We start from the raw sequence: 18,514 nt of genomic DNA on the forward strand, positions 1-18,514 counted from the left end.
GAATCAGGTGTGCTGGAGGAGGGAAACATTTAAAACATGGAAGATAGTGGCCCTCCAGGACCGGAGTTACACTCATTACCCACGTCATTGACATGAATGAAAAACAAGAGGGGGACCAATACAGAAACCTGCGACTGAAGGTACACTGACTCACCATTTATTGAACCCCTTCATTTAAACTAACCATTTTGAGGAGTCAAAAAAATAACTGTTTCATGAAGCAAATTTGAAGCTTCATTTTTCCATGACTGCTGTAATGTATAATGTTGTTTACAGAAGAAATGAAAATATATTGTGTTATATCGTGATTGTGATATAAAATGGCCGATATCGCGATAGAACATTTTTTTTCCTTATCACCCAGCACAATCTCAATTTACTCTGTTACCCTACATGGAGGGCTGTGAAAATGCTGAAGACATTGCTTGTCAGATGTGAGAATTTACAGATGTCTTTGGTTAGTGGACAATGTACCCCAAGTCTGCTGCTGCTGCAAAAAAATAAAAATTAATATACAACCATGGCAGCTCAAACTTGAACACAAAATCAAAGTTGGCCTGTCTGAAAATATTGTGTGACAGGTATGTTTCCAAACTGCCTTGAAGAGTGTTTCAAGACTACATTCTCTAGCTTTATCCAGCTAACAGCCATGTCTAACCCCAAACTTGGCTGTTTTGTCTGCTGGTGTAAGGTATCAGCCACAGGTCAGAAGGTAACATTCTGTTTACACGATCATTTCCTAAAGCACTCTTGCTGACCCGCTGGTGTGAAAGTTGACTTTTTTTTTTCCGTCTGCCTTTGTGTGTGGAACGAAGAATTGCAACATTAGCTCCAGCTACTGGGTGTGAAAAGGCTCTGAGAGTGGGGGGTCCAGAGAAACCCTCCAACCCCCGCTGGCTGACCCTCACCCTTATCCGGGGCCCCCATTAGCCTCGTAATCACAGTTCATTCAGGCAAACTGTAACAGTGTCACTGACATTCTCGCACAAAGACACACTCCTTTACACAGTCTATAAACATGCTTTCTCCTGGCCAATTCATCGTGCAGTGACACTCCTGAAAAAGCCTCTTCACAAGGCCAGTTCTCACCGAGGCTCGGGCTTGGGCCTTCATAGGGCCTTCCTTGGGGGCCACACAAAGACAGGGGTCAGACACTAATTTATAATATGGCCCCCTCAAACTCTGCTCCCAGGCTCCTTAAACCACCACTATTCTTTTACTCTGCATCGAAATTGCTTTCCAACAAATACTTTGAAGGAGCTAATAGAAACATGTGACCAAGACACGAAAGATATCCAATACTGCAAAATGCAGACGTGTAGCCAAACGATATCAGGCTTAAAGCAAGCAGACAATCCCTCTCTCTCACACTCCAGTCAGTATTCCTCACTGCCTTCGAGCAGGATTATATGCCATGATTGACAGCTAAACTGGGACGTAATAGACAACCGATACGGGATTAAGAGGGTGAAACTGGGGGCCGTGTCATGATTATATTGACAAGATGACTTACCATAATTTGGCCGGGCAAATTCAACTTTGCACACAATGGCTGGGCTGTGCATGGTCATCCATTGTAAGTAAATGTTGAGAATTTGGGAGAATGTTAAACATTGTGAAGAATGTGCTTGGTGACATCTTTCTGAATGGGTCAAGGGTGGCCCTGACAGGGCCTTTGACACTGCAGAGAAGGCCTTCACACAGCACAACTGTTCTGCAACACCCACTCGAGCAATAACACCACACAGGAGAGAGTGAGCTGTGTGGGATGTTTCAGCGACACACAGAGGATAAGAAATAAGTCAATTCAATCAACACCAACAAACTGCCGATGCTGTCAGACATCCCAGGAACAGGTGGGGACCAGGAATGTGAATTTGACAGGCATTGCATACAGTAAAATAAATAGGCTGATGAAAATCAATATCCATATTTATGGCTATAAAAATGTAATTGTAATTTAATTATATACAATCATTCAACCGCGATTGGCTGGCAACCAGTGCTGGGTGTACCCCACCGAAAGACAGCTAGGAGAGGCTTATGCACGGCCGGGGCCCTCGTGAGCATAAGCAGCTCCGATAATGAATGGATGGACAATTATTCAATTTCGTCACTGAACTAACAATCTCATAAATAAATAAATGTAAAAAAGGAAATATTATATACATATTATTTTTAAAACTATCATTGAAGTTGATCATTGTAAGCTGTGTGTGTGTAGCCGAGCATTAACCTAAGATCTGCCCCCCCAGGAAGAGGAATTAGATCCACAGTGTGACTCGTCACATGCAGTCACATTGAGACACTTTGTTATATAATGGAATTAAGGAATAGATACTTGATGTGTAATTATAGTACGATAAAACAAATTCGGTCCGCTTTTGATTCAGAGCATGCTTTGTCAATTGACGCTTTAAAAATTAAGGAATAGATACTTGATGTGTAATTATAGTACAATAAAACTAATTGGGTCCGCTTTTGATTCAGAGCATGCTTTGTCAATTGACGCTTTAACGAAATCCATTGATGTGTAAATATTAGGTCTATCAAATGTCAAAATTTGTTGTATTACTTTGGTCCAAACAGTTCGTATAACACATACGTGAACACAGCCATTTGAATAAATTCATCCTGGCTTTATCGAGGATCCCCCCTGTGATTATCCAGTCCACCCTCTTGCTGCTCAAAATGTCTATTGGCTGAAGACTTGCCGGGCTGTGCTCTTTCAGCCTGTTGTTCTGGGAAAAGCCGAAAGGGAAACATTTAGGTTGTAGGGCTCTTTGAGACGCTCTGACAGTTGACTGATGACCGTCCATAAAACGACAAAGCATCGCTGTGTGGTAGCCAGTGTGGCCCACTGCCTCCCCATGGGAAACTAATTGCTTTGAATTGTTAAAGGCAACATTATTTTTCTGCCAATCACTGCCTTTCAATGGTCCGAAAATGAGCATGAAACAAGCCTTTTCAGCGAACAAAAACGGTAAATGTCCTCAATGTTGATCAAATTAACTTCAGCACTGTGACAATGGACTATATTTGTGTGAAAATAATGGCGTGTCCCGAAAGGAGCTTTTATGGTAGGATTTCACAGTTGTAATGTAAAACTATTTTCCAATGAATAAGGCTGAGCACTCTGAAAAGCCGTGGAAAAAGAAACAAACTCCAGTACACAATGGGCATTTTCTTTTAAGGGAAAGTAAAAAAAAAAAAAAAAAGTATATTTTTATCTCGCATGTCTTCACACTGCCTCCTTCTTAAATGCGGGCTCGAAAGACTTGGGCTTTGTGCATACTTTCGGTAAGTGCAGAAACATATCCAACTGTAATAAAATCATGACTGCCTTCATAATATATATTTAAAACTTACAGTGCAAAATGTTACAATTTTGCACATGTGAATAAAAATATGTAGCAAATGAGTTCTTGAGTTCTTGTTGCCTTTACTGCTTGTGAGAGGGGCTTTGCACAACAGCACAAGCTACAGAGCTGTGCGCTTTTAATGCGTCTCAGCATCGAGGTCTGGTCTGGCAAAGCGCTGTTCCTTCTCAACATTGTTCCCCTGAGGCCTTGAAGCACTTTGGAGATAAACACCATTTAGCAGTTAAAAGAGGCACTGAGGAAAAGGCTTATCAGATCAGTTCTCAATGGGCCGTAAGCTGCATTATACCGCCCGGGCCCCAGATAAGGTGTTAGCTGAGGTTTGATGCCCAGTAGCACAGATCTGTCCTCTGTATGTTCGACTCCTGTAATGCCTCCTTGTGGAGCTCAGCTGGTGGTGTGTTCAGCGGCCCCCTTTTCCTTCTCTCCTTATCCCGCGATGAGAGATTTGAGCTCAGAGAGGCAAGGGAGAGGAGAGGAAGGGGGGATCAGCTTTGGATATTCCCCCTGTCCCTTTTCCTGCTCCGCTTTCTGGGGGTAGGGAGTCACATTTAGGACAATAGTCAAAAAGATGGTTCCCAACCAGCCAGTGAATGGGAACACTGTTGGTGGTAGGACTTCATTCAAAGACCAGCCCGGGCACATTGTCCTCCCAGATCAGCAGAGGATAATGGAGTTTGCTGGTGGCTGCCAAAAGGTTAGCAGCCTCTGTGAAAGGACCAACCCATTATTTATTGCCCTTTACAGAGCCCAAGGACCCTTTTTGTGCTCCTCCTCCCTTCCTTCTGCACTGCCAGCCTTTTTCTCACTCGGGTGCTCCGGATCTGCGCACGACAGGTTCCCCCAAAGTGAACGACTGAGGCGCAGTACCCTCAACAACCTAGCCTGGGGGGGGGGGGGGGGGGGGGGGGCTATATAACGGGCTGTCCGAAACATGTAAAAGCTCCCCATCTTTACTTCACACCACTTACCACTGATACCCGATCAGATAAAAAGGAAGTTTTAAACGAAACGACATGACCCAGAAATAACAGTAAGGTTAAACGTGAGCATTTTAAAAGCAGGGAGCGTGGAAAATGCCACTAAGCCAAGTGAATTTTCATTCGGAACCTTCAGCCACCTTGCTGCAAGTCTGACACTCAACTATTTACATCTATTTACAAGCTGACAGTGAAGGGGGAAAAGCAGCTGTAAAACCATCATAAAAGTGGAGGATTCAATCAAAATAGAATCTTCATCATGCCAGTAAATCCCGTTAAGTAAGGGCATCATAAAAATGCAGGGAAACATCCTTGTCCATTAAAAGGTGTGCCATTCTTTCATCAAAGAGAGAATGGTGTAAATAAAACGTGTCCCATAATTCAACTATGTCACCCATATACGCGGAGTTATTCAAAGTGGAGGCGACAGGAGGACATGTGGTGCATTTTGATGCCATTCTTGTGGGATTAAGATAGCAGGTAGAGGACAGCAGTTATTGTATAAAGAGGACTCTCTTATCAGTGCTGTGAACAGAATCAAGAGTGTTCCGGAATGTCACAAATATGGATGAAAACAAACATGAATTCAATATGTCAGCAAATACAAAATAGGGTCAGTCATGTAAATGTACCTGTCTAAAACGTAGCCCAGTGCCTTCTGTCTGGTTCCAGAGTAGACCGAGGGGCTCTTCTCCCAAGCCACCAGATTGGAAGCGTCGTGGAAAAGATGGATGTTTACCAGGTCAAAACAACTGGAATTAAAAAGAATCATGATCAATAGATCAAAACATGGTTTAGGAGAACTTCAGACAAATGCATAATTTGGAATAATGTCACACAAACCTTTGGACGTCGCACAACACATCATCATCATCATCACCATCGTTATCACAAAACTTCAGTTGGGACCGTCAAAGGATTCACGCTGAATGGGGCTTTGCTTTTTCTTATATAGTACTGTATATATTATATAATAGATGTTTTTATGGTTGTTTTTGTTTTATTTGCTGAACTTGTATTTTTATTTTGCTTTCATTAAAAATGTGGATTATTGTATTAACGTATATAGGGATACGGCTGTGTATACTAATATTTTTTTAAATTTGTATTACAGAAGTACTATGTTGGTGTTCATATAAGAAAAATGGTATAAGGAAGTCAACATAGGGTTAAATGAGTCTGACACCTTCCTACTCCTTTCCAAATATGTGCAATTCCCCTTTATTTTTATATTATTCTAGTTGGATCATGGCTGTCTTTTTTATGTTACGACATTCTCACATGTTCAAAATGAATAATTCAATCAATCAATCGCAACCTTACTCAGTCTAAAGAAAGGAACAGCCTCATGAGGGTTCTTAACTTCTCTAGAGAAGAAAAACGTGACTTAATCAAAGCAATATGACTTCAGTGCTGTCCCAGTAATTTTGCTCAGCTTACACAACTTTACTTGGGCAAACTTATCTTTAAACTGTACCACAAGTGTAAAGATAGTTTATAATGTTTCAACTTCACTACTATTAATTCCACTGATGTGTTGGCGTTATTTGAATAAAAAAATATTACCTTCTAGAAGACTTTTTTTTTTCTCCAATGCTCTGGATCGTATTGTGAACAACCTTGGAGGTTCACTGGACTATTAAAACCGTCTGTGTTGTAAGAATTTTCAGCAGTCGAGGCACAAATGAGCTAATCTGCTTTCATTCATCTTGTCATGTCAAGATGGAGGCGATAGCTCAGTGCATAGTGATGACAATATCTTTGCTGATCGTATCATTCTTCTGCTGGTTTATTTATTTATTTATTTTCTGAGCATGAAAGGGTTGCTCTTATCTCACGCGGTTTCCTCTGCGGCGGGATCCTAAACAAAATGATGCGTGCATGTCCTCCTTTATCGCTATCACTTAACCAGTTGCTCCCTCTTTCGCCCCGCTTGCGCTTGTCAAACATCACGGCCCTATTAAATGCATACCGTTTCAACTCTTTAGTTTTCGTGTCATACCTTTATTAGATTACCACTCACCCCCACCCGCCCTTCCACCCACTGTACTCTGCTCTTGCAAACTTGAAGCTGCATTTGCATTCCACTCACACAGGTTCAATTGCATGTAATGTTTTGTGTCATCTGTCATATGCAACTCCTTGACTAACATGATTATGTCTAATCAAATCCCCGCTTGCTTGCCCAGAAAGGATGCGGCTATGAAACGAACTCTCTTGTCTGCACTGTCAAACGCAGCTTTTCTAGGTGAAATGGAAGAGATGTAGGGACGGATACTGAAACAATTTTAATTCTTTTACTACGACTCTTAACAATGCTAGTTATTAATCTGGTGCCTGAAGTCTTATCGCTACTTTTTTTGTTAGAAAAACACTCAAACAAAAATATTAAAACACTTTTTTTGAAAAATAAATGCATTCGTCATGCAACTACAATGACATAAATGTTAAAAATACATTTAAAAAAACAGTTATTGACAGAAAAAGAAATTATGTGAAAAAAATTGCTATTATACTGTTAACCATGATATAAACAATTATTTAGTGTAAAAAAATGTATGCAGAGCATCAAAACTGGAACATGCAGTTGGGCTGCAAAAAGCACTTTTGTGAGGTGGGATGCACATTTTTTATACAGTATTTTTGTCAAATTTGCTTGAATTTCCCACCCTATGACATTTCAATGAATGATTGCCCTTGTGACACCGCGCATTGAGCGACGACGTTGCAATGTCCTCCGTCGTTCCTTTCCGGTCGCCAGACATAACCACTCAAACCATGAATAACCAAACTTTTACATTAGTGATACAATTGCACTGGGTGGAAATCATTTAGCCACGCCAAAGGAGTGAAACGCTCGGATGTTGCATTCGTAGCATCAGAGCTAACCAAATATAAGGACATCAGCTCGCGCTGTGTGAGTCGATCTCACTCTTCGAAGCCTTGAAAGCCGCTGATTGAGCGGTCGTACTCCCAAGCCGGTGCACAATAGGTGCAAAATAATGTTCGTAAAGAATAAACCTATTGAAATGTAATTTGAGTAATTTCTCCAAGATTGTTAACACTACCCGGTAAGGGTGGAGATCTTAAATGGCCTCGGGGCCAGTTTAGTACTGGGTTTCCATCCCTAAAGATACGGCGGTCGTATTTTAATCGTCGTCTTTATTCGCAATGATAGACTTGTAATCATTCAGGGTTAGACAATGATGTGATGCATTGTTGTAGGGATCTATCAAAAAAAAAAAGAAAAAAAAAGACTCACCAGTCAGGTAGGGCCCATCGCGTTCTGATGAATCCCTTTCTGGACCACTTGCACTGCAAAGCACAAAACACATGAAATCAGGCAGTGCTGAGGTTCTCAAGTTTGTGCACCTCGTCGCACCTAAAAAATAAAGTCACTTAGCCCTCCATGTACCACTACCATGACTCACATTGTAATACTTTAGCATAGTAGGCCAAAGTGTTCAGAAAAACACAATGTTCTCATGCCTGTTTTCCGAAAATAATAAGCACACTGATCAATGATGGAGAAAAAGTGGCATGCAGAGTGTGGACATCTAGTACACAACAGCTGTTTGATCAGATCCCACCAGTCTTGAGTTAATTATCCAATCACAAGTCTAAAGATCTTTCTCCAACACCACATGATTCACCATGAAGCTGGTTATTAAATGAGGGACAAATTGATGCTGTGTTCTAGTTCTTAAATGGATAAATAAGTCTCTTTCCCCTCAGCCTCCCGTTTACTGTGCAACTCTCTCTGATACTCCTAATGGGGAGTTAATTGTAGTGATGAATAAACTAATTATGCGCCAGGTCACATAATTACAAATTGACTAATTTCATTTAAAAAAAAAGACAAAAAAAAAGAAAAAGAAAAAACAAACCAAGAACCCCCCCCCCCCTCAGCTTCACATTAAAGGGCTAAGAGGTATTTGATAGCGCCTCACATCCTTCAATCTGCATTAGAACAAGATTAACTGTATCAAATTGAATTACATTAGCATACTTGAATTAATCCATACTGCCTTAAGAGGATGTATGGGCCCAATTATGAGTTGCTGTCCAAATATTGTGACGTTAAAAGCAGCAAATGGAATTGGATGCACGTGAATTATTGACCTTGCGCTTGAAAAAACCCCCCCAATATATTTAACGGACTATAATAATAACTGACTGAATATGACATACATACAGTATATAAAAACAAACATTAATTGGCTATGAACACCAATATCCATTTGGACCAAATTGCTTTGTAAAATCTACCGCGCTATTCATGCTTTCCCCTGCGACCTGTTCAGATAAAGTTGAGGAAAGAAAGTGAGTGGCTAGGATGACGAGGGACAAGATGAAAAGTGATGCTGGGGGTGGTCGTGCTCAGCGCCCATACAAGCACTGACTGCAGCCAGAGACGTTTAATCTCGATTTAATTTAAAGAGCCATTAACTGCAATCACAACATTAAAATCAATCACTTCCCTGACACCTGGCCCCAGATTGCCCCATTTGCTCTACGTATGACTGATCGGCCCTCTGCTTCATCGCTTGCTTATAAACACGCACACACACACACACACACACACACACACACACACACACACACACACACACACACACACACACACACACACACACACACACACACAGACCAGCAACACTCACATACATCCACACCCACATTCAATTTTTCTAAACAACATAGGCAATTTCTTGTTTTTGCAGAAATGCAGTTAATATGGTTATCTCATGAAATCAATCAGACAGAGGAAGTACTGTGTCGCTCTATGTTGCTTGACACGAAGACATCATCAATGTTTGGTCGCTGGTATTGTAGCAGAGATGACACAGATGACATCCAGCCTCATCGAAACTCCACATACACAAATGGCATCTCCAAAAAAAAGATTCACGTTGACACCATCGTGTGACTTGCTCAAAACAGGAGACGTATTTGGATGAAAAGGATAAGTGACATGTAATCATATCATAAATCAGATTTAGTGGCAGTGAAGAGTCACTGGGCGGGGATGAGGGTGAGAGTCAAAGGGCAATGGTAAAAGGTCGCAAGGCTGGAGGTGACATTGGCTGACCCACCACAGGTCAGTGATGGCGTCTCTGCCCATGACAGTGATGAACGGGGGCTACATGGCGGGTCACATCCAGGGGTGTCAAGCAATACATATACAGGCTGACTACAACACATGCACACATTCATACACACGCTATGGAAAAAAAAAAAGAAACAAATCCTATCTTGGGATGGATTGGTGCAACTGCCCAAATCAGAAACCTGAAAATAACACAAAAAGGGTGCAAATTATCCTTCTTCCTGAAGTATCATTTCACCTTTTATTAGACCATCCTGTTTGATATAAATAAAGGTCTCCTCAGGATGTGGTGAGGAACATATGCATTCATGTTCGAATAAAGAAATAGCAACGTGAGTCATCTTTGTCAGTGGATGACAAAGATGGTGAGTAGCGAAGAATACACAACAAATACAGTGGAACCGCTAAAGCGGATCCAACCTGTTCTCTTGTTCAAATGTAAATCAAATTTTGAATTTAAATAATCAGTTCCATCTCCAAACATTGAGCACGGGTTTAAGATTGCCACAGGTATGTAAGAGGGTATCATAAAGCCGCCTTGCAGAGGTTCCTGACTCGTCTCATTTTGTTAACCACTCTACTTTTTGAGAAGAGGCAAGAGACGTACAGTGCATCGGAGCTAGCCGGTCGTCAGGTGAATGGCTAGTGCTAACAGCAATCTTAACAGTCTTTGAAATGACCCAGTGCTCCTTATTGTCCAACAGTACGCACCTGTGATTCAAATGCACACCAAGTAATTTCTTTACAAAATGACGGTCAATAGCAAGGCGCCGTCTGATGAAGGAAGGAAACAGGATGTAGGAGCTGACATATTAAAAACAGCGCTAAACTTGCTGTTTTACAGATTCAATACTTGCACGTGGCTCCAAGCGATAACCGTCACACCCAACATGACATCATCTCTGTTGCTGAAATACCACAAGTGACAGACCCATGACACCGGTCGCCGCTTTGCTCTGATTGTAGCAGATCGCGCCGTGGCCCAGAATGGTGCTAGTCTACTCGAATGCTTTCATTTCCAAAGTACCTAAATATGAATGGATGCTGTAACTTCGAGCCGATGGGTCAGCATTTGGAGTTGGTGAAAAAAGTAATGCAGGAATACAACTCTGAACACAGTAATGCCGCTAAGTAGAATGATGATTAGACATTAACCAGACATTGTATTATGGAGATCTACAATAAATATCATTGAAAATTTCGTTGGGTTTTTTTCTGCCGTTATTTTGACATATAAAATGCTTTGGTATGTTATAAGGATTTTTTGCTCTTTATAAGGATTTTTTTGATAGTTTATACAGGTTGGCGCTCCGAAAAGTTGACAGGTATGCATATATACCATGAGCGATCCCACAATATTGCAAAAAACACTGAACAATAGCTAATTTTAATTAGAGATGGCTTTATGTGTCCCTAAACATATTTTGACGCCAATTCAAAAAATGTCTTCCTTTTTAATTTTTTTTTTTTAGCACATCAGGATTTTGCGATATCTTCATTTTTGGTGTTTAAGTTTGAACTATAAAGCTCACACAATACCTATTTTATGATTTGGAATTTCTAGCTATGACTTTTGGGGGGGGGGGTCAGCTGTTGCTGAACCTAACCCTTAATTCATAAATATTCCTAAATGTATTACTATGTTAGGTAGCCTGGTGGCCCAGTGGTTAGCGCGTCGACCTCACAGTGCAGGTTAAAATTACAGCTCCGGCCTCACTGTGGGAAGTTTGCATGTTCTCCCCGGGCCTGCGTGGGTTTTCTCCGGGTACTCCGGTTTCCTCCCACATTCCAAAAACACGCATGGTAAGATGATTGAACACTCTATATTGTCCCGGGATGTGAGTGTGAACGTGGATGGTTGTTTGTCTCCGTGTGCCCTGCGATTGGCTGGCAACCGGTTCACGGTGTCCCCCGCCGACTGCCCGAAGACGGCTGGGATAGGCTCCAGCACCCCCCGCAACCCTTGTGAGGATAAAGCGGATCGGAAAATGAATGAATGAATGAATATTAAAACTGATGGATGGATGGATTACTATCTTATTATGGTTAGAAAATTATTAGATACGCCTGAAAAAACATGCGCAGATTCGGAATCCGCCCCCCCCCCCCAAAAAAAGAAACCAGATTCGGAATCAGCACAAAAAAAATAATACTTGCAATTCTGAGTGTATTAAAACATTTTTCAAAAATTAGATGACCATTCGCGCGCGCGCGCACACACACACACACACACACACAATCTTCAAACATCACGTCAAACGACATGTAACATGGACTGTGAGTTAGCAGGGAACCACATTGACAAAGTTAACTTTAGAGATATCATCCCCGTGTCACAGCATATTATACAGGGGAGTGGCAGGATGTATGGAATCAATTCAATGCTTTTATGGGGAGACTTATGACGTGAACAACAAATATAAACTCTTCTGGTCGTTGATCTACTGCCTCTCTGCTATTTTCATCCCTTTCTTTTTATTTATTTATTTATTTTTCCTGCTCCCGTGTAAAACAATCAATAGCAAGGGCACATTAATGTTTTGGTCGTATACTTTATTTATATTGGGCAATGACAAATCTGTATGATGCAATGGTTTGCGGAGGCATGTATTACTGCAGCAGCCGCATACATAGATTAATGCTCAGTAGGGGGTGAAAATATTGTCAGAACAAAGTAAGCCATCAAGACACCAAATCCATTATGGCAACCCTTCAAAAGATATTTACAAACTTACTTCTTGATGAATATGTTAATTAATCCCACATTACACATCGACAAATTAAAATAAATGGTCATGAGTATAAATCGCAAATGTAATTCATTTAGAGACTATTAAATTACAATTAAACGTAGACGGAAGACAACAGACCAAATTCAGCTATGATTCCCCCCCATCATGAACCATGTTGTAGCACAGAGAATACTGTGGAACTTACTCAAATTATTGAGTCATTCGCATATGATTGTGGGGTCACTGAGGCTGGTGTGGTACGCTGGACTCACTTGGATGGAGGCAGCATAGGTTCAGTTCATGCTGAAGGTATGAATATGAAGCTATATGGTTGTCTGTCGTCATACGGCCTTGTGATTGTCACCGAACAGACCGCGGCCGTGTCTGGCTTTCTCCAGAAAGGCACATAACATGGCTCATATAACAGGATGAGCTCCGTATGGAAAATGGATGGATGGACAGCCATAAGAGAGTGAACACATACTGTCCATATATACATTCATACTACAATTTCATATTGCAGTTGATTTCCATGCGGGAAAAGAGTGCTACAACCTGAATGGGAAGGACAGGACAATGTAGGTTAGGACAAGACAGGACAGAACAGGGAGGGAGAAGAAGAAAGCAGTTCTGTGTAATGCAGAGTTGTTTCTAGCAATTTAGGAGTGGTCCCACCCAAACTACTGAATCCCATCCGTGTGTTCTTTTTTTAAATTCAGTTAGTTTTAATTAGTTTTTAGAGCACGTGTGTTCACTTGTATTCATTTTTTGGTCAAATAGGCTACGTTTTACTTTAGTTTTTATTTGTTTCGTTTTTTTCTTTAAATATATGCATGTGTGAGTGCGAGGGGGAAAAAAGGTAAAAGAACAAAACTGTAATAAAGTAAACTACAATTCTCAAATGACTGTTTCACCTTCCTTCTTCTGCTGTATGGACATACTGCAATATGGAATGAAAGCTAAAACCTCATGTATGATATGAATTGACAAAAAACAAAATGTACATTTTTACTATTGTTCTAGTTGGGTTCAGGTGAAACATTTTCCTTTTTATTTTATGTTGATAATACAACGTTTTAAAATTTTAGTTTTAATTATTTATAATAATCTTGATCCCAGCATCGTTGGAACTGACTATACTTCTTCAGTTCAGAAGTTGACAAGTTTCGCACAATAAATTGCAGTTGTTTCATTTTCTTTTTTTTTCTATACATGCCCGCACAAAGACACACACACTACTATCACAGCATGATGTCATCAACAGCCAGCCCAATGACACTTTATTGATGGGGACCTATAAAAGGTAAGACAGATGCGGAGAAACAAACATCCGTCTTCCACCAGCCAACTCATCTGTCTTCGCATCACTCTACAACCTCCCGCAGCGGAGTTCTTATGACAAATAAAAACTAGTTTATAAAATATCTAATCTAACCGAATAAAATAGTTCATTTGAAGTGAACATCAGTTATGAGCATGTTAAAGATACAGCGGCTGCCCTCTTGGTCTGTCTGGTCGAATGTCTTTTCCCCCAAATCTGTCCCTCCAATATCATGACAAGGCTGAGACCGTGTGACCTGAACAAGCTGAGACTCGACGCAACTGGTTTGGGACTGTGTGTGGCACGTTGTTCCGCCCAAGATCTCCATGTAATAGGATTCCTCAAAGCCTCGGATGGATGGCAAATGTAGGCAGTTTCATCTACTAAAAGAGGGCATAAATCACACGTGGAGGAAGCAGGGACGAGGCAAGGGGTTATCACCAGTCTGCCTCCCTCATGAGAGCTTTGCATTAAAGCATTAGTGAAATTAATTCATCTTTCATAAGAGGTTTGAGCAGTATCTGTGATCTATGATAACAACCAATTTCTCACTATGGAGAGCCGGAGGAGGAGGAGGGAGACAGGGGGGGAAAATATAAAAAAAATACTCAGCGACCCTGATAGACTACACAAATCTGCTCTTTTTAAATGGGCTAACATTATCTGGAGTGCCGCTCTCCGGAGCATCATCCCAGATTCATATCCCAAGCGGGAAAGGAGCATAAATCACAGGGGGAAAACTTTTCTTAACCACCATCCACCTCTACCTCTCCGTTCGTGCGACATCACTCCCCTCCTCGCGCTCAAGATGGACCGCGCCATCGTGTTTTGTGTTTTTTTTTTTAATGTTTGTCCTTTCGAAAGGCATAATCATGCGTTGACATTGTGTCAACGCATGATTCTGAAATAGATGTGCAACTTACTCAAGGCGATTTGTTTTATTCAGATCATATCCAGATGTGGCGTCTATGTGTATATCGAAGATGTGGCACTGCCAGGGTGTGGATTTATGTCGGTCCGCGGAACTTGGATGGGTTTGTATGGCGGTATAGCTACAGTTTGTGAAAGGCATGGAAATAGGGGGAAGAGTGCGGAGAGGGATGATTCCATCTGTTTTGCATATATGTGCAGAGGCGGCCATTGGAGCATGGTTGACAGATGAGTGGGGAGTGCGGGGATGACAACGCGGGCAGTCGTGCTCTTCATGACTACATCAGCACAGCTCTGCTCAATGCTCAGCTTGCCTATGACGGCGCACAGCACCATACAGGACAACTGAACACATCAGAGTAAGTACAGAATTGGTCCTCAGGAACCAACAAGCAGGCTCTGTTTGAAAGACTCCAAGCTACTCTATATAATTCTTTATTGTTGTTTCACGGTGAAATATGTGATTAATGGAGTATTAATGTCGTACTTTTACAGAAAGTAAATGTCCTGAAACACGGGCAGAGGACACATCACTCTGACCTAACCACTCACCTCAGGAAAGTAGTCCTGTGGAAACTTCTCTTTTTCCAGGGAGGGTGTGCTTTCTAGGGTCTCGGAGCAGGTTTCCTTCCCAACCACCTTTCTATATTTCTTTGCTGATTGAAGAAATGAAAAAAAAAATCTGTTCATTTTTTTCAAGACCCCAATGAATTCTCTAAACAAGGATTTAGAGTGCACAATGAGCAACCGCCTTGCACAGACAACTGCACCATCTGCTGGTGTGAAATCAGAACTTGAAGCGAACAGATTCAAAACCAGTTGAGTCCAATATGACATCAAGCCTTGTGCTATTACAACCTCGATTTTTCTCAAGCACCTTTGTTATTGATGCAGTGAATAAGACATAGAAGAATACATGCAATCAACAGAGAAAGCAATTTAAATTTTATTCTGGAAATGTTTCTTCAATTTTAGTGCACCAATTACAAATTACATTTGTTTTAATTTAAACTTTATTCAAAATGTTTAGTTTTTCCTTCCCTAGTATGCATAATTTAAAAGTAGTAATTTGATCTATACAATAAAAATGTGGTCTACACCTTAAACGGGGAAAAGGTGAAAAAAAATTGGGAAATCGTGAAAAAAGCGGAATATTTTAAAGTTGGAACGGTTTGCATCGGTCAAAAAGAGAAAGAAATTGCAGGGGAATAAAACTAACAAAATCTATACTTTTTTTTGTGAAATTTTGAAAAACAAATGCAGGAGGGATAAGCTCAACTGTTTAATATTGCAATGGTTTGAATCGGTCCAAAAAATGAAGAAATAAGCAATGAAAACCTTTAAAAAATCTTAATTTGGGGATTTTTGTTTTGAAAATTTGAAATAAATTGTGGTAGGGATAAGATGAACAGTTTTCAGATGGAATAGTTCGGTCAAAAAATGTGGAACTTAGACCCCCCCACCCGTCCCCCAAAAATGTTAATATTTAGCTTTCATTTAATTTTTCTTTTTTTTTTGTTCAAATGATCTGAATAGTTGAAAGTTGGAACGATTGGAATCGGTCAAAAATAATTCAAAATTAGAGGTTAAAACCCCCAAATTTGGGGATTTTAATTTGAATTTTTTTGATAAATGATCGTAATACGAATGAGCCGAAAAGATTGATGTTGGATCGGTTAGTACAGGAGTAGTCAAAAAATGTAGAAGTTAGGGGTAAGAAAATCCAAAAGATAAAAGTGTAGCGCCACCCCTGAAGGCAGCTATTAATTTCATAACAAAGGAGAAAGTAGAATACACAGGATAGTTATATGGGCCGCTTGCTTCGCTAGCAGTGCCATTATTCGTGGTACTGGTCGGTAGCAATCTCATAATTAAAATAATTTACATGCACCATATCTTTGAGGATTTGAAAAAAAAAAGTTTTACTCATACCATCGTAGAGACATTTGTGCAGCTTATATTTAAGTATAACTGTTTAGATGAAAAGTTAAACCCATTCTAAACGTCAGGTTTTTGGTAAATCATCATTTAGAAGTACAGTGATCCCTCGCTATTTCGCGGTTCGTTTATCACGGATTCGGTACATAGTGGATTTTCTCAAAATATATTCATTAAAAAAAATAAATAAATAAAAAATCATATACAGGACTGTATATGTTGCTCTATGTGACCCGCTGTTGTTTTGCAGCTTCACACGGACTATTTGCGGACTTTTTGGGGAAAATAAAAATAAATAAATAAAAGATTTTAACCTGTATATGTTAATTGGTCGCTACTTCGCGGATTTTCGTTTATCGTGGGTGATTTTGGTCCCCATTAACCGCGATAAACGAGGGATTACTGTATGCACAGAGTAGTGGTCTTCTTTTCTGAAGGAAGCCGCCTCTGCCATCGCCCTGTCCTTCACTGGGGTAACTGGTGCTAATGCTGACTTGGGTCTAATAGGAAGCAAGGCGCCACCACATCTATATCCTTCCTTTAATTAGCGTGGCCACAGGACTCCGGGGCCCTCTGACACCGCAGGCTGATGAGACTGCCGTAACTGTCCAATAACCTGCGGAACACCATTACCGTAGGCCCGAAATCTTATGAATTAAATCCTAATATTAATAAGCATTACCACTCGGTACCGCTCTTTTTACATTATCCTCAAAGACAATCTTAGCTCATTGATTTTGATTGAAGTGGGAAGAGCCCGCAAATGGTTGCATGTGATATGCAGCGGAGGGATGAGGGGCCAACGTAGGTGGATTCCATTTCGAGTCTGTTGCTGTGATGTATATGTGTGGCTCACCTTTGAAATCAAACTGCTGGATGTTTTTCAAAGACTCATGAATGAAGTAGAAACTCCCCAGCGCCTGAAAGAACAGCAGACAGAAGATGAAGCAAAGGAAGCTGCTCATCGAATTGGTAACATACGAAATGATGTTGAATTGGTAATATACAGTACCCAGAGTACAGTAAACAGTGTGGTCTGTGTATGCACCCTACACGTACTTCTTCCAATGTGGCGACTCATCAATTTCAGCTACCTAAAGGACAAATTCAGCGGAACCTTTGAATGGGTAGAGATCCACTTCAATAGGCTTAAAATTGAAATTTTCTCTGCGGACAATCGGAAAACTTTCCCAGGAAAAAGTGAGTCGCCCAGATGGGGATTTGATGCGGTTCACAGTCCACTACACTGCTTTCTGTTGGCCCGATTTACATTTAATGCAACTGAAGGCAAAGCTCAGGCTCAATCCGCTATTTCTTTGAGATGGCAAACCTCGGGCTCGGATAATTCTGAGTCTCTTTTCTCTTCTTTGGCAAAGGCTGGTGAGTAACTTTTTCATGAAAGAAGAATACAAATTAGAATACTAGTGGGTATTGCAAAGATGTTAATGGCGAAAACCAGAGAGCAAAGGATAGACAACATGAAGTGAAGTCAAGGTAGGGGATGGCAAGGGAAACGGGAAATGAATGGTAAGTGATGAAGTGAAGATTTGAGGACTCGATCAGATAAAGGAGACAGGGCATGAGTTTAGTCTTCCTGTATTTTCCAGCCGAGGCCTGAAGAAAACGCCTCTATCTGACAGGTTGGGAGACAGTCTGGGCCCAGCCTGCATTATTTATGAGTGCTGGCACATCTTGAGATTAAACATTTGCTGATTTGTCAAAAGCACAAACATGAGGTCCTGCTCATCTCCTTGACATATAAGTTCAGCCATCGGAAAAAAACACTGTCGCGCATTTAATTGATGAGGGGAGCGGCTGGTGACCTGTACCTCCTGTGCGCTCCCCTACTTCCTCGCTCTGATGGAGGACAGAGAAAAAAGAGGGACAGATAGACGAGGGGGCTTGAGAATAAGAGAGAATAGCATTGGGCAAAGGCAATACTCAAGGTCACAGCTTCCCAGTTTTTCCTGGTTTCCAAGAAATTCCACCTCTACAGTGCGCATTTGTCTTTGGCTTGTCTTTCCTCATTCTACAAAGCGTAAATCTTGCATACATTGATAGATAAGAACGCCCAGCATGTGCGTAAATACTGATGACTGTAACTGAAAATCATTTTTTCCCAA

General features: G+C 40.9%; 1 protein-coding gene across 3 annotated transcripts in view; it reads right to left on the reverse strand.

The window, feature by feature from the left end:
- Positions 1-18,514, reverse strand: part of inpp5a (inositol polyphosphate-5-phosphatase A) — a 148,713-nt gene that overhangs the window by 56,706 nt on the left and 73,493 nt on the right. For all 3 annotated transcript variants that reach the window (XM_086122327.1, XM_086122325.1, XM_086122326.1), the window contains 4 exons: positions 17,248-17,311; positions 15,006-15,109; positions 7,623-7,675; positions 4,993-5,112 (listed from right to left, as the gene is read on the reverse strand). In XM_086122327.1, the coding sequence (XP_085978453.1) occupies positions 4,993-5,112; positions 7,623-7,675; positions 15,006-15,109; positions 17,248-17,311 (341 nt within the window). The remainder of the gene's footprint in view (positions 1-4,992; positions 5,113-7,622; positions 7,676-15,005; positions 15,110-17,247; positions 17,312-18,514) is intronic.

This window comes from Hippocampus guttulatus, chromosome 10 (assembly GCF_054856545.1).
Source record: "Hippocampus guttulatus isolate MCC_2025c chromosome 10, RoL_Hgut_1.0, whole genome shotgun sequence".
Classification (NCBI taxonomy): Eukaryota; Metazoa; Chordata; class Actinopteri; order Syngnathiformes; family Syngnathidae; genus Hippocampus; species Hippocampus guttulatus.